The sequence below is a fragment of the Nannospalax galili genome, unplaced genomic scaffold, assembly GCF_000622305.1.
Source record: "Nannospalax galili isolate Female #2095 unplaced genomic scaffold, S.galili_v1.0 scaffold95, whole genome shotgun sequence".
Classification (NCBI taxonomy): domain Eukaryota; kingdom Metazoa; phylum Chordata; class Mammalia; order Rodentia; family Spalacidae; genus Nannospalax; species Nannospalax galili.
Window position 1 is genome coordinate 1,416,038 of NW_008342393.1, and position 16,241 is coordinate 1,432,278.

The window sequence follows — 16,241 nt, forward strand, 5'->3', positions numbered from 1 at the left end:
GGTTATTTGGATTTGGGGTTTTTCTTTTTTGTGATGCTGGGAATTAAATCCAGGGCCTCCTGCATTCTAGGGTAACATTCTACCACTGAGATGCAACTCCAGTCCCAACAGTTGGGTTTTTTAACCTTTTCTCAGAGGCTAACTTGCTAATAATACTGTGACAGGCAAGTGGCAGTTTCCTACCATGAAATGACAGTTAAGGTTACCTTAACACTCATGCTTTTTTCCTCTTTAAAGATAAAAGTGCCCTTCTAAAAGATGGGTATGACAAAATCCTAAAACGTAGGAACCATTTTGTTTTTTTAGGGCTGGGGAATCAAATCCAGGGCCTTAGGCATACCAACAGGTGCTTCACCACTGAGCACCCAAAGTTCATTTGTATCAAGAATTTAAAAAAAAAAAAAATTGAGACAAGGCTTCCTGTGTAGCCCTGGCTCACCTGGAACTTGCTATGTAGACCAGGCTGTCCTCAAACTCAGAGACCCACCTGCCTCTGCTTCTTTAGTGTTGGAATTAAAGGTGTGCCACCACACCTGGCAAGAGCAGATAATTTTATGGATTCTGTCAAGGAAGAAAAAAAATTCAACAAAAAACCTAACTTTAACTGAAAGAACACACTTTTGATGTTTTTGTTGTTTGAGACAGGGTCTCACTATGTAGCCCAGGCTAGTCTCACAGAGATCCTCTTGCCTCTGCTTCCAAAGTGCCAGGGTTAAAGATGTGTGCCACCACACCTGACCTCTCAATTGTGGTTGTAATGAACAAATTGGCCATGGTGGTGAATACTTGCAACCCCAGCACCTGAGAGGCTAAAGTATGATGATTGCTGCAAGTCTGAGGTCAGCCAGGACTGCACATTGAGTACCAGGAAACCAGGCAAGCCAAGACTGCATGGCAAGACCCTGTCTCAAAAACAAGAGAGGGGTGGGGGTAAGAAAAGGAAAGATAAACAGACAAAACCAAACCACAAGCAAAAACAAAGTAGCAAAAAGAACATTAACATTTCTTTTTGGTCTTTTTCAGACAGGGTCTCCCTGTAGCCCCAGCTGTCCTAGAACTCGCTATATAGACCAGGCTGGACTTGATCTCACAGAGATCTGCCTGCTCTGCCTCCGGAGTGCCAGGATTAAAGGCGTGTGCCAGCTCCTATCACTATTTTGACCTGTGAAGGACTGAGCACTCATATGCCAACTGATTCAAATACCTTTCTACAGATTCTACGTGGAACCCGAACATGTTAAGCTAAACCCCGACAGAGTCATTTTCTTAATGTAGGTCCATACTATCATGAGAGGAAAATGTGGCTTTTTTTTTTTTGGCAAATGTCTATGTTCAAAAGCTGAAAGACATGTGCTAACAAGGCAGCGGGAGCTGGAAGATTCTTGTCATGATTAAAACTTCAGCGAGAGAATAAAAATAAACTTCACATAAGGAGGTGACTTAGAATATCTTTCCATATACTTTAAGAAGTTGAAGAATTAGCTTGGCAGAAAAGATAAACTTCTAACAGGCCAGGATGAAGCACCAGGGTACTGTTAAGAGACAAGCGAGGCTTCTGGCGCCAGATGCCTGTGTCTGGTTCTTTCTGGCATTTCTGTTTGATTCTTACCCTGATCATCACCCCAATTCCCAGTATTTCCACCATGAACCACTGTTCTCCCTAAGGCTCTGGGTAGATGGCAGGGAGTATGTACATTTCTGTCCTTCAATTAAGAAATCTGCTGGATGCTCTTGAAGCTTAAGAACTGACCTTAGGTAGGCTGAGGTGTCTAAAATCTTGCTTGTCTTCTTAGAATTATATGAATTTCCTTACTGTATATCTATTTATTGTCCATATATCAGTTCCTGAAATTTCTCTATTACCTCTGAACTTATTTTCTGCTTAAAATAGAGATAATGAGGAACTTCTCTAGGCTAAAATTTAAAGACAAAAAAAAGGGGGGGGGGCAAAATTAAGTAAATAAATACCAAATCAAACTTTAAATCAAACTTTCTGGTTTTGGTTGGGAGAAGGGACAGGAAACAGCAACGGAAAATGAGCACACCAGAGGTGCTGTCCAAGTATTCTAAGTAACAGAGCTGGCACTGAAGACCAAACACATAACCTTTGCGATTCAAAATTAGAGGTGGCTTTCAACAGCTTTCTTTTTGAAAAGGACACCCAAATGAAATGCTCACCAATGGAGCAAAGGCTCCCACTCACCTTACCACCCTGTGCAGAGAGACTTGGCACTTCAAGTCAAACCACCAGAACATTACAGGAGGCAAAGCTCTCCAATGCAGTGTAAGATGGAAGATGGCAAAACACTGCAAGTTGCTAGTTTTATGAGCATTAATGCTTGCCATGGACATATACATATGCTAACAAGGAATACATACTGAGCCACTCTTTTGGTCTATTCACAGGCAGAACCCCTAGGAAGAACGACTCTTCAGGTAGAAACGTACATTGGCAGAAGAATTGCCATTTTCAATACAAGCAGCTTTCAGTATTCTTAGTCTAAAAGAGAATTTTTGTATTTCTAAATGTTAACAAATCTAGAAAATATTCTTTACTGGCTTCTTCAGGTTTCTGGACAGAAGCTTAAGGCAAGCCAATGAGCTTGACAACTAAGCTTCTATCAGGGCTCATTCTGCAGGTAGGCCTTTGCTTCCTGGGAGAAGAGCTTAGCATCACATCAGGGCTAGCAGGTGCTCCACACTGCTCAGACCAGGAACATCTTCATATCTTAAGTCTTTTGAAAGAATGTAAATTTATATACATATCATCAAAGTACATAGTGGCAGTGCTGGTATTTAAAGCAATCTTGTAGTGATCTTATACTTCCTTTGGAAACATGTTTTCCTAGAATGACCATAACTCTTCTCACAGGAATGAGAGTCCAAGATTTCTCAGGTAGAAGATCTCAAACTTTTTCTAATAGGGATCTTTTTTTTGGGGGGGGGGGTTCTTTTTGAGACAGGGTCTCCCTGTAGCCCTAGCTGTCCTGGAACTCACAGAGATCCACCTGCCTCTGCCTCCTAAGTGCTGGGATTAAAGGCATGCGCCACCACGCCTAGGGATCTTTTTTTAAAGACCTGAAAACTGATATCACTCCCCAGTTTCCCTACATATCTAAAATCTGTCCTGAAACATGAGAGGCACTTTTATTAAGTGTAGCATCTATTAAAACTCTAAATGCAAGGTAAAATTTGCTAAACAAAGTAATAACACTATCCTAACAGGCAGTACTTATAAGGATTTTTCCTTTAATATAAAAAGTAAAACTACAGCAGTCCAATGTACAAATACAAAAAAAAAGTTCTCATAATAAAAAAAAAGTACCATAATACTGTACATACAAAAACTGTTCAACAAGAATGATTTAAATATATTTGTTCTTCTCTGGATCTGGAAGACACAAATGTAAAGTTCTGCAACTGTATTATTGCTGAGAACATGTGCCTGGGAACACTGTGTTTCCCTCTCCCCACTCATCCCAGCCCAGCCTTCAGAGTCCCCTGAGTTTGGATCATGAGCCAACAGCATCCCTGAAGATAACCAGAGCCAAATGTTTACTCAGTGGAAGTCATTATTCAGTGAGCCGCTGCTTATCATAAACTATGAAAACCCAAGTTATAAGCCCAGCCAAGATTAAATCCAGACAGAGGTCTTCCCATCCCCAGATTTGCTACTAGTACTGCTTTTGTTGGACCCAGTTTTGGACCCCACTTTGGCCTTTTTTTCCCGAGGACCATGGGGGTTGTTTTGGTGATGGTAGGCCTGAATTGCCAGATCCAAGCGTTCCTGAGCCATTTTGATCTCCCGCTGTAGAGCCTCCAGGTCAGCGGGGAGGTGCTCCTCATGGCTGCCATACTGCTGTTCTTGGGCAATGTTGGCTTTGTTTTGCTTGTAGGCAATCTTAGCATTGGACAACTCGGTGTACTGGATTTGATCTGGTTTGACAGCAATGTTATAGCCAGGGGGAGCAGATGGTGTATTCCAAGTGAAAGGATAATTGTAAGCACCCGGATCTTCAAGTTCCCTCCTTTTGCTGTTTAGTGAGTCTCGAATGGTTCCAAACCCTAGATGAAGCATCTCCCAAATGTTAAGCAATAGGCAGAGGCCCGTAACACCATACATTATCAGAAGAAAAATGGTCTTTTCAGTGGGTCTAGAAATAAAGCAGTCTATCTTATGAGGGCAAGGATGTCTGCTGCACACATAAAATGGGTGAACTTGGAAGCCATACAGGAAATACTGCCCTATTAGAAAGCCTACCTCAAACACAGTCCTGGCTAGCAGCTGCAACACATAGATTTTCATGAGCCCATCTTCCCGAATTCGTCGTCGGCCATCGTGCTTGGGCTTTGGCTGACTCTGCTCTTTATTTTCTTTCTCACTTTCTAACTCCATTTCTGGATACATCATAGGATCCTCTTCATGGTCCTCTTCTGTTTCTTCCAGAGCCCGGTGCTGCTTCCAACGCATTGCATAGGGTTTGCTCCGAGCTGCCTTCTTGTCCGCTTCACCATGCTCCATTTTGGCAATCTTATGAATAGCGTAGCCCAGGTACATCACAGAGGGAGTTGCCACCAGGATGATCTGGAACACCCAGAAGCGCACGTGGGAGAGCGGTGCAAAGGCATCATAGCAGACATTCTCGCAGCCCGGCTGCTCTGTGTTGCACACAAATTTGCTTTGCTCATCGTAGTAGATGGACTCTCCTCCTACAGCTGTCAGGACAATCCGAAAGACAATCAACACAGTGAGCCAGATCTTCCCTACGAATGTAGAATGGTTGTGGATCTCCTCTAGCAGGCGAGTCAGGAAACTCCAACTCATGGTGATGGAACTGGTTTTCCCTAATAAAAGTGAGAAAGTACCAAGAGAGGGAAAAAACAAAAACAAATACTAAAAATCTTTTCCCTTTTTTTTTTGGTGATAGGCATTGAATCCAGTCTCAACAAATAATAAAGCTATAACAACGTAAATTTTAATTCATGACATCTGTAGGGACTACTCTGCATACCTGGAATGTAACTAGTTTCAGGGCTCACAGTAGTACAAACATCGGAATTAAATAGGACCTCACTCTCTAACACCTTTAGGTGGGACAACACCCCTTAGTCCATGAGCATGTTTAGGTCTATTGAGTTTGGAAGGCCTGTTGCTTTCACGCCTACCCTAGTGCATTGAGATATTTCTCAGATGCAGTGCAATGTTTTTGTTTTGATTTTTTTACATATGTTAGTATGTTATGAGACATGCAAGATATACATAACAAAATAATGCACTAGGGCCACTTTTCAGTCTAGTCAGAGTCTACCACTGAGAACATAAAACAGGGACCCTTGGGCTGGACTCCATTGTGACGAGGCAGCTTACTATGAAGTTTAAATTTTGGACCAACTGACAAAGTGCTAAAGGAATTAAGGAGATGGCACAGCTGCAAACCGGCACCGGTGAGGACTGAAATAGGAATGAACTAGGGAAACACTGTTAAGCCATAGAGTAAAGCAGACCCTGGCTCTACTGAAAAAGCTCACAGTGAGTGCTCTCGAAAGAAACATTATTGTTTATGGTAGATGTCAAAAGATGTTTGCTAGCCTGAACTGTGAAAATGTTAAATCCAGTAAGCAGGCAAACCCACTTAAAAACAGCATTCAAAAAAAATTTTTTTGAAACCATGTCAAGTGTGGCCCAGGTTGGCCTATGAACTCAAGATCCTCCCAATCTCAGCCTTGGGGTACTGGGATTATAGCTATGTATACCATGTCCATCTCTAAAAACAACATTTTAAAGAATATTTTTATTCTGAGATTCTTAGATCTATGTCTAGAATCCAGATTACATATGTAAAATCCCCAATACAACAATTGACACAAAGCACACATAAGTTTTCAACTTTTTCCTCTCCCAGTTCATATGCATAGATTATAGTAACTCACCACCACCAAGAAAGTTCAAATACACTTTACCTGTTATCCAGAACTTCAGTTACCCAAAATTTTCTTTCAGAAATGATGTTTTCTTTGTTACTTTCCCAAGTTCCCTCTGGAAGAGAAAAAGGAAAGAGCAGGACATCAAGCTTCCTCCCCAGAAAGCAATGAATCACCGAAGTGTCATTCTCAGGAAGAAACAAAGTTTTCTGTGTACTACAGGAATCACTCAGAATGAGATGGAAACAGGCTTGACTATGAATACCACTCTTTTCTCCTCCTAAAAATAAGTGACAAGAAACTAAGAGTGACCCAAAAGTTCTTAAATCCTCACAGTCTAAGAAAACCTGAGAGCAAACTGAGAGTCATTTGTGAAAATTAAAACCAATGAACTTTTGCAACTATAGCAAAAAGTAAAAGTCAGTCAGATGTGATGGTGTGCACCTTTAATCTCAGCACTAAGGAGGCAGAGACAAGTGGATCTCTGTGAGTTTGAGGCCAGTCTGATCTATGTAGTGAGTTCCAGGCGAGCCAGGGCTGCATAGTAAGACGAAGGCCAGGACTGGTGGCATACACCTGTATTCCCAGCAGAGGCAGGTGGATCTCTTTGAGTTCGAGGCTAGCCTGGTCTACACAGCAAGTTCCAGGCCAGCTGGGGCTACAGGGAGACCCTGCTTCAAAAAGACCAAAATAAAAAAAGCAAACCAGGCCAAAAGGCCTCGGAAATCCTTCACCCAGTGTGCCCTGTTCTCTGGAGCAGCCAACACTTCTCACTAGGATTAGAGCAGCCAAGTAGGAGCGAGCTCTGCAGCTGAAACACTCAACAGCTGGCTCAGTCACTGGGACACCAGTCTCCATGGAAGGTGATTTACAGATTCAATGGCTCACAAAGTCAGAGAAAGAAAGCACCTGTACTCTGATTAAAAACAAAACAAAGTAAACCAATGTGGGATGACTTACTGCTCATTATCAAGGTCTGTGGACTCTGAAACCTATGGCCAAAAGCCATCCATAAGGTGTCAATTTTGTTAATTACTATTATTTTAACTACCAATTTTTTTTTTTTTTTTGAGACAGGGTCTCCTTGTAGCCCCAGCTGTCCTGGAACTCACTATGCAGACCAGGCTGGCCTCGAACTCAACAAAGATCCACATGCCTCTGCCTCCTAAGTGCTGGGATTAAAGGCATGCGCCACCACTCCCAGCACAAATTTAATTTTTTAAGTTTTATTTTATGTATATGAGTGTACTGCCTGCATGTATGTAAGTGCACCTGTGTTGTGCAATGCCAGTGAGGCTAGAAAAGAACGTCATATCCCCCTGAACTGGAATTACAGATCATTGTTAGCCACCACGTGGGTACTGGGAACCAAACCTGGGTCCTCTACAAGAGTAGCCAGTGCTCTTAACTGCTGAGTCATCTCTCAGTCACCCACCCCCAGCCCCTTTTAATGCTGGGGATAAAACCTAGGATCACATGCATGTTAGGCAATCACTCTACCACTGATCTGTATCTGTGTGTATGGTATGTGTACATGTAGCCAAGGAGGATTCCAGTGTCGTGTTCTATCACAATATGCCTTATTCTTTTGAGATAATTATTCTCACCTCATTGAACCTAGATGTAGGCCATCAGCAAGCCCCAGTGATCCTCCCATCTCTGCACTCACAGAGCTAGAGCTATAGGCATGCACAGCTTATGTGGGTACAAACAGTCTCATGCTTGTGTGGCAAGGGCTCTTACCCACTGAGACATCTCTCTAGCCCAAACAATGAGAATCTTTTTCTTTCTTTTAAAATTTTATGTGTGAGTGTTTTGGCTGCATGTAAGTGTACCACATGCATACAGTGCCTGTAGAGGCCGAAAAGGGTGTTGGATCCCCTGGAACTGGAGTTACAATTGTTGGCTGCCCTGTGGGTACTGGGAACCAGATCCAAGTCCTCTGTAAGAGCAGCCAGTATTGCTTAACTGATGAGCCATCTCTTCTTGTACCTTTTTATTTGTTTGGGAAAAGTTTTGTTGTTTTGACAAATGGTTTTCTTTTAAGTACTTAACTGTTATGGAAAAAAATCCCTCAATAGTTTAGAATCTCAAATAATAATCCAATTTTTTTGGTGAGAAAAATTGGTATTAATAATAAACCCTTCAAAACATGTAAGCTACCAGGCATGGTGGCATATGCTTTTAGTCCCAGCACTAAGGAGGCAGAGGCAGGTGGATCTCTGTGAGATCCAGTCCAGCCTGGTCTACACAGTGAATTCCAGGCCAGCCAGGGCTACAGGGAGACCCTGTCTCAAACAAAACAAAAACCAAACAACAACAAAACAAATAAGAAACAAGAAAACATGTAAGTTATGAAGCAGCTATTTTAACACACTCAGAATTAAGTCTGTGTACTAGTTAAACTGAAAGCTTAGAAATGGTAAACCAGGCCAGGTGCTGAGGTTGTTGCTCAGTTGGCAGAGTGCTTGCCTAGCACACATAAAGCCCAGGGTCTGATCCCTAGTACTGCACAAATGGGACATGGTGGTACATACCTGTAATCTCAGCACTCAGGAGGATCAGAACTGAGTTTAAGTTTGAGGCAAGCCTGGGATATAGGACACCCTGAGGGGAGAGGGGAATGGGGGGGGGGGGGGGGGGGGGGAGGAGTGGTGAATGGAGGGAGAATGCTGGACCATTCCAGTGGCTTTTTCTAAGAATCACAGCATCCTACAGCCACATCCTGCAAGGTCTCTGGAGTGGATCTCCCTATAGCTTATGCTCTGGCATTTGGTCCTCCGTACTCAGGACACACACATATTGTTTCACCCTGTTACTTAATTCTGTGGAGGCGCGATGAACCAACATTAAAGAAACACACACACACATAGACAAATCACAATCATAGCTCCTTTAAAAAGTTTTTGTTTTCCATTATTTCCTTCCTGTCTTTGCACATACGAACTTTTAAGTATAAAATGGCATTATTAATTTACAAAGTGTTAGTAGCCGGGCATGGTGCATGCCTTTAATTCTGGTACTCAGGAGGCAAAGGCAGGCAAATCACTGTGAGACTGAGGCCAGCCTGGTCTACATAGCAAGTTCCAGGCCAGCTGGGGCTACAGGGAGACCCTACTGCAAAAAAAAAAAAAAAAAAAAAAATTAATAGGAACAAAAACTGAATTTGTATTTGTTTTCTCTTTGAGTCTTCCTAAACTTTCCATGTTGGAGGTTTGTTCCTTAGTACAGCCAAATGGAAGGTCTTTGGTTTATAGGGTGCTGACCTCAGAAAGGAATTCTGGTCTCTTGCAATTAATTCTCAGGAGAAGGAGTTATAAAAGCCTGATCCTGAGCCCTGCCTTTCTCTGGCTTCCTATCTGGCCAGGTGATCTGCTCCCACAGTGTTCTGCTATTATAGCACCATCTACCATGAGGCTTTCACCAGAACCAACCAGAAGCCAGCACCATACTCTTGAATTCTAGAACTGTATGCTGAATAAACCCATTTTCTTTAAAAGTAGCCTGTTTCAGGCATTTCACTATCTTTTCATATAAATGACGTATTTAACTGTAGCATCTCATAAAATGAGCGATGGGCAATTTTTCTAAATGAAGTATGGGCTTCCAAATGTATAGCAGTATCACTGCCTTTTAGAAATGAATACTACAATTCATGGTGGTCCATAATCCAGAAGGACTCACACCCCCACATACATAACTGAAGAAAATAATTTTTGCTTATATAACAATTAGACAGAAACTAATGTACTATTTTTAGTCTATTTTCCAACTTAAGATACAAATCTACCTTGCCTTCCTCTAGAAGTTATTTTGCCACTCAGCCACAAACCCCCAAATTCACAAGAATTTTCTATCAACTATATATACGAACAGGATCAAGCAAAATCTTACTGCATTTTTTGGTAAAACACAATCCATAGGATTTTTGAAAATTAAATGTAAAGTACATTATTTGGATTATCTCAGGAGATAGAGTCTATTATTAGAACCATCATAAGCATGAGAAAGTGAAATTCAGATAGTTTATATAATTTATCTGAGATCATCCAGTTACTAAATGGTAAAGTCAAAATTTGAAGTCAGCCAGTCTTGCACTAGAGTCTGGGAATTTAACTTACTAGTGAACTACATACCATTACAGGGCTGCATGTGTAGCTGAGAGTAGAGGATGCATCTGTGTATGTCTAAGGTCCTGGGCTCGATGCCCAGCATCACTCACGCAGCCACCACAAATGAGACTGTACAAGTTTTATGTGGAGGACTTTATCCCAATCCTTGGAATCAGAATTGTAAAAGATACAAAGAGTGGGAAATTTCAGAGTTAAGATCTTGAAAGTAGGCCAAGTGTGGTGGCACACACCTTTAGTCCCAGCACTTGGGGAGGCAGAGGCAGGCGGAGCTCTGTGAGTCCGAGGCCAGCCTGGTCTACATAGCGAGTTCCAGACCAGCTTGGGGCTACAGGGAGACCCTGTCTCAAAAAGACAAAAAAAAAAAAAAAAAAAGTTCTTGAATGTAGAAGAATCAACTAAAAGCTTAAAAGCAAAACAAAAATCCTTCAAGATTTCCTGGCAGCTGGGAGGGAAGGACTCTCTGAATAAGGATAGCATTTGGGTATGAAGAAGTCTGAGCAACTGTCAAAGAGGAGATAGACTGTACCCGCACCAAATTCTGGGAGCTGTTCTGGCCTCGAGGCAAACATGGCTATTGCTAGTGCCACAACTTTTTGTTTTGTCAACCTGATCGGAAGCTCCTGGGTGACAAATGCCAGACCTTTCCCTCAGCACCTCCACCATCTAGATAGACCAGTGACTGACACATTTTAAATGCTAAGCAATTTTTTTTTTTTAACAAAGCTACTTTTAGTACTTTGGGATGTCCCCATGGGAATAAAAACACTGAGAAGAGGTTACCCCTTCACCCTCAGGAGTGGTCCAGGGGGAGGCTACCTGAGGGGAAGGAAGCACAAAAGAGACCTGCTTGCAGACTCAGGGCAAAGGGAACGCCATTGGTGCTGGGACCTGTGAGCTCTACAGGAAGAAACTCGAGCATGGCAAGACTGGCTCCAGGCACAGAGGTGAAGGGCAAGAGAGTTGGACTCGAAGCCACAAAGCTACTTGGGTTCCTCCTCATTTGCCTTTTTCTGCTTCTGCTGCATGATGTCCAGGTCCCTCTGCTTGCAGGTAGCAGCAGAAAGCCCATCATCTCAGCACTCTTCCTGAACCGAGTGGCTCTGCTTTTTCATACTCTTCTGGTGAGCAAGTATGTGCTGGTTACTGAGGGTCATGGCGACAGCAGCGGCTCTGACCTGCCTCCATTGTGTCCCCTTGTTCTGGCCAACACTGAAGGTCAATGCCAAGTAATTTTTTTTTTTTTTGAGACACTATATTCCTGTCTGGCCTGGAACTCGCTATGTAGACCAGGCTGGCTTTGAATTTGCAACAATCCTTTTTCTCCCCTTCCTCTTTTCCAGAATCAGAAGAACAGTTTATTGAAAACAGTACAATGGAACAGTGGGCTGAGCAATAGCTATAGTACTTCGTATTTCTTATTTCCTTCTTGTGAGTCTTCTCTGCAGTCCAGACTGGCCTTAACTCTCAGGGACACTACTTGCCTTAATGTCCTGAGTGCTTACAGCTCTCAGTGCTCACTTACTTGTGAGCCAGCATACCCAGCTCCTTGGCTTCCTTGTTCTATTTAAAAGCCAAAGAGGAGCTGGAGAGATGGCTCAGTGGTTAAGAGCACCTACGACTCTTGTAGAGAATCTCAGTTTGATTCCCAGCTCACAACCTTAACCCAGCTCTTAACAGCGTGTAACTCCAGCTTCAGGGGATCCAATGTTCTAGCCTCCTAGGGCACTGGCACTCATGCACACAGACACACATGCATACACATAATTTAAAATAAATCTTTAAAAAAAGTCAAACAAACTGGTATAGTGGTACAAGCCTATAATCCCAGCACTCAGGATGCTGAAGCAGGAGGATTAGTAATTCAAGGCCAGTCTGGGCTATACAACATGATCCTGTATGTATGTCTAATGTACATATGTTGTACATATATATTAATGCTGGAGGAAAAAAAATCTACCAAACAGTAGTTATTCACTCCTTAAATAACAGCCCATACGCAGCAGGAATGCTGAGAAGAGGGAAACAGGCGACCTCTAATTGTCCAAGCTCACTGCCTCACTGCCTGGAAGGTTTCCAGAGCGAGGAGGAAGAAGCACACAAGTGTGGCAGACTCACTGAGCTGAGGAGACAGCCCAGAATTCAGAGGCCAAAGCAGGTAGAATTCACAGGACGGAGTACTAGAGAGCAGAGGGCTGTACACTGCATGGAAGGCTGGCCCCCGACATCTGCAGAGGGGCCCCTCCATCATCAGTACTGATCATCACCTACTCAAAGAAGGGATAAAAACTGTAGGGAAGCAGGGAGTGCTTGTGCACATCTTTAATCCCAGCACTTGGGAGGCCAGCCTGATCTACATAGCCAGTTCCAGGCTAGCTGAGACTACAGGGAGACCCTGTCTCAAAAAGAAGCCCCCCGCCCCGAAAAAAAAAAGAACTGTTGAGACAGAGTGGGACAATTTTGATATATGACACAGGACAAATAGTGATTTGTATTCCTACCAAAGTAGAAAATCATCCTATCATCAGAGTACTCAGACAGAGGCCAAACTGGATCTAGACTGACAGGTGTCCTGTCCCCAACTCCAACCTTAGAAGCAACCTAAGAACCAAACTGTTTTCAGAACTTAAATGAGCCCAGAACAAAACCTCAAAATATTTAAAGGAGGGGCTGGAGAGATGGCTCAGCAGTTAAGTGCACTGCCTGCTTTTGCAGATGAACTAGGTTCAATTCCCAGCACCCACATGGTAGCTAACAACCATCTGTAACTCCAGTTCCAGGGGATCCGACGCCCTCTTCTGACCTCCAGGGTACTGCACGTCATGGATGCACTTACAGGCATGCAGACAATACATTCATACACATAAAAAAAATAATAAAATATTTAAAGAAATACAAACCACCAAAATCCAGAATCCAACATCACCACATTTGGCACTAACAACTAATTACCACTTACTGGAAAATATGATCCATGAGAAAAATCAATATAGACCAGAACTGACACAGCTACAACTTATTAGAGAAGATTAAAGAACCCATTATAAACATCTTGAATCCCAGCACCTGGGAGGAAGATGCAGGTAGATGGCTTTGAGTTCAGGGCCAGCCTGATCTATACAGAGTTCCAGCCAGGGCTACATAGTGAGACCTTGTCTCCAAAAGAAAACAAGCAAACAAAGAAGAAAGAAGAAACTTGATATTGACACAGAATTTTTTTTTTTTTGGGTCTTTTGAGACAGGGTCTCCCTGTAGCCCCAGCTGTCCTGGAACTCACTACGTAGACCAGGCTGTCCTTGAACTCACAGAGATCCACCTGCCTCTGCCTCCTGAGTGCTGGGATCAAGGGCATGCGTCACCACACTCAGCCCAGAAAATTTTTTTTTTTTTTGTCTTTTTGAGACAGGGTCTCCCTGTAGCCCCAGCTGTCCTGGAACTCACTATGTAGACCAGGCTGTCCTTGAACTCACAGAGATCCACCTGCCTCTGCCTCCCAAGTGCTGGGACTACAGGCGTGTGCCACCACGCCTGGCTGAAAATGTTTTTTAAAAGACTGAAAAAGAACTTCCAAAGATGAACATCACATCTGAGATAAGACAGTGCATTAGATTTTAAACTTGACAGCACAGTAATAAAACTATCCAGAATAAAATGGAAAAAAAAAAGATAAGACAGGGTATCACTGACCTATAAAGCAATTAGGTGACCATATTACTATATGCGTGCAACTGAAACCCCAGGAAGGGAGGAGTTTTCAGAAAATCAAGAAACTCAACAAATTCCAAAGAATAAAAACATGAAGGAACACAAAAGCACATCAAAAACTACTTAAAATCATTAATAGACTAAATAAATTAATGGGTGCAGTGAAGTACTTGAGGTGGGATTCTGAGGCTGATTCCCCAAACAAGCAGAAGACACTTAGGATAATGAAAAAGTAACAGGGCTAAGGACGGAGGCTGTTAGCAGAGCTCTTGCCTAGCAGGAACAAAGCCTTAGGTTTGATTCTCAGCACTGCAAAAACCAGGAAACCAGATGTGCTGACCCATGCCTATAATCCCAGCACTTGAGAGGTAGAAGCAAGAGAATCAAAGGTTCAAGGGGGCCTCTGCAACACATTGAGTTTGAGGTCAGTCTGGGCTGTATTAGACCTGTCTCAAAAAGATAAACAAAAGAGGACCATATTTAGAGCTGGTAGGGTTAAAGAGACTGGTATTCTCATATCCTACTAGAAAATGTAAAATGGTTCAATCATTTTGGAAAATAGCTTGGCTATTACTTAGACATTAAAACTTATATGTGCTGTATGATCCAGACATTCTTGCTTAGGAATTACTCAAAAGTAGTGAAACTGTCTGTTCATCAACATTCTTGTATATGAATGTTCTTAACAGTTTTACTTATAATAGCCAAAACCTAGAAACAACACAAAAGTATAAGTTTGAAGACAATCTCAGTTACATAGCAAATTCAAGGCCAGCCTAGGCCACATGAGACATTGTCTCAAAAATAAAAAATTAAAAAAGGAAAACTGTTCATCAATAAACCAGTAAGACATATCACATGGACAAACAAATCTCAAAATTTCGGCTGAAAGTGAACACACTATGTGATTCCACTTATATAATTTTTTGCCTATTTCACACTTGCATTAATTTCCATTGGATTAGGTCAGCATGGTGGTATACACCTTTAATTCCAGAGCCAGAGCTGTGTGAGATGAGACCAGTCTGGTTTACAAGCAAGTTCCAGATCAGCTGGGGCTACAGAAAGACCCTGTCTCAAAGAAAAAACAAAAATCCCACTGTGCTATCTTCTAGTTCATTGAATCTCTGTCTTCTGCCTGCCCTATCTGTCCTTGGTTCCCTCCCCACCCTTTTTTTGAGGGAGGATCACACTTGAAACTCAATGTGTGGCTGAGGATGACCTTGACATGAACTTCTGGTCCTCCTGCCTCTGCCTCCCAAGCGCTGGGATCACAATACCCAGTTTTATGTGGTGCTGGGTATATAGCTCAGGGGCTTGGTGGATGCTGTGCAAGCACTCTACCAACTGAACTACATTCCCAACCCAGTCAGTCCATGGTTTTTTTGTTTGTTTTTTTTTTTTTTTGGTCTTTTTGAGACAGGGTCTCCCTGTAGCCCCAGCTGTCCTGGAACACACTATGTAGACCAGGCTGGCCTTGAACTCACAGAGATCCACCTGCCTCTGCCTCCTGAGTGCTGGGATTAAAGACGTACACCACTACGCCCAGCCCCAGTCCATGTTTTTAAAATCCTAATTTCTTTTCTAAACAAAATCTAAGACAAACTAAGTAATTGATTCTTAACCCTAAACTTTGTGAAACTGAGATAGAACAAGTGTTAGACTAGGAGCTAGAAGATTCTAATTTCAGAATGTGATCCAGGTACTTCAAGAAGTTCTTTCTATATTTTTATTTGTGAAATAAATGGAGAATATCAAATTAGATGATTCCTTGTGTTAACATTTGCTAAATATCTCTGGCACAGTTAAATTCATAAAACAACTGAAAAATTACATGGAATTCAGCATTCTAGAGGCAGGAAGGAAGTAAAGTAATAGCCATGACATTAACAATAACAAGATGTCAAATGTTCATAAAGACATTTCCCAAACAGTCATCCCTGAAAACCTGTACTTAGGACTAAACTAGAAAATTTCAATGCTGTTCCAGGGACAAGATTTCTGAGTGATCATCTAATCCCAAATGGACAGCCCTAAACACAGGTTCACACAAGTACCACTTAATGGACTCAGTGCATTATATATGTGTGTACATATATTTATATATGTATGTAGATGTAATAATAAAGAGAACAAGAAATTGAGAGGGAGTAGGACAAGGAAGGAGTTGGTGGGGGACTGGGAGGGGTGGAAATAATGCAAAGACAATACTCATGCATGAAATTCTCAAAAAAAAATTTCAATGCTGACTCAACATGATCCCAAAGAATGAACTAACTATCCTAGATCATAAGTTAAGCAATTTATTACAAATCACACTAGTGACTCACACCCCTGAATGAGTATGCTTTTTGTGCAAGACAAGGAATCAATTAAAGGGTTTACAATGAAGTTTTGTTTAAATGGAACATTTTAACTGGAAGTTAATTCCACATCAGTGATAATAGATGTTTAATAACTAGCTGGTGACAATTTCTAAGCAAA

The 16,241-nt window shown here is 42.1% G+C and overlaps 1 protein-coding gene and 1 pseudogene across 3 annotated transcripts in view; both read right to left on the bottom strand.

Annotated features, from left to right (window-relative positions):
• Positions 1 to 2,965: 2,965 nt before the first annotated feature.
• Positions 2,966 to 16,241, bottom strand: part of Gjc1 (gap junction protein gamma 1) — a 24,754-nt gene continuing 11,478 nt past the window's right edge. For all 3 annotated transcript variants that reach the window (XM_008838209.3, XM_017799408.2, XM_017799409.2), the window contains exons 2-3: positions 5,962 to 6,037; positions 2,966 to 4,845 (exon numbers count right to left, since the gene is read on the bottom strand). In XM_008838209.3, the coding sequence (XP_008836431.1) occupies positions 3,635 to 4,825 (1,191 nt within the window). In that variant the 5' untranslated portion in view covers positions 4,826 to 4,845; positions 5,962 to 6,037 and the 3' untranslated portion in view covers positions 2,966 to 3,634. The remainder of the gene's footprint in view (positions 4,846 to 5,961; positions 6,038 to 16,241) is intronic.
• LOC103738302 lies at positions 11,036 to 11,209 on the bottom strand (annotated as a pseudogene).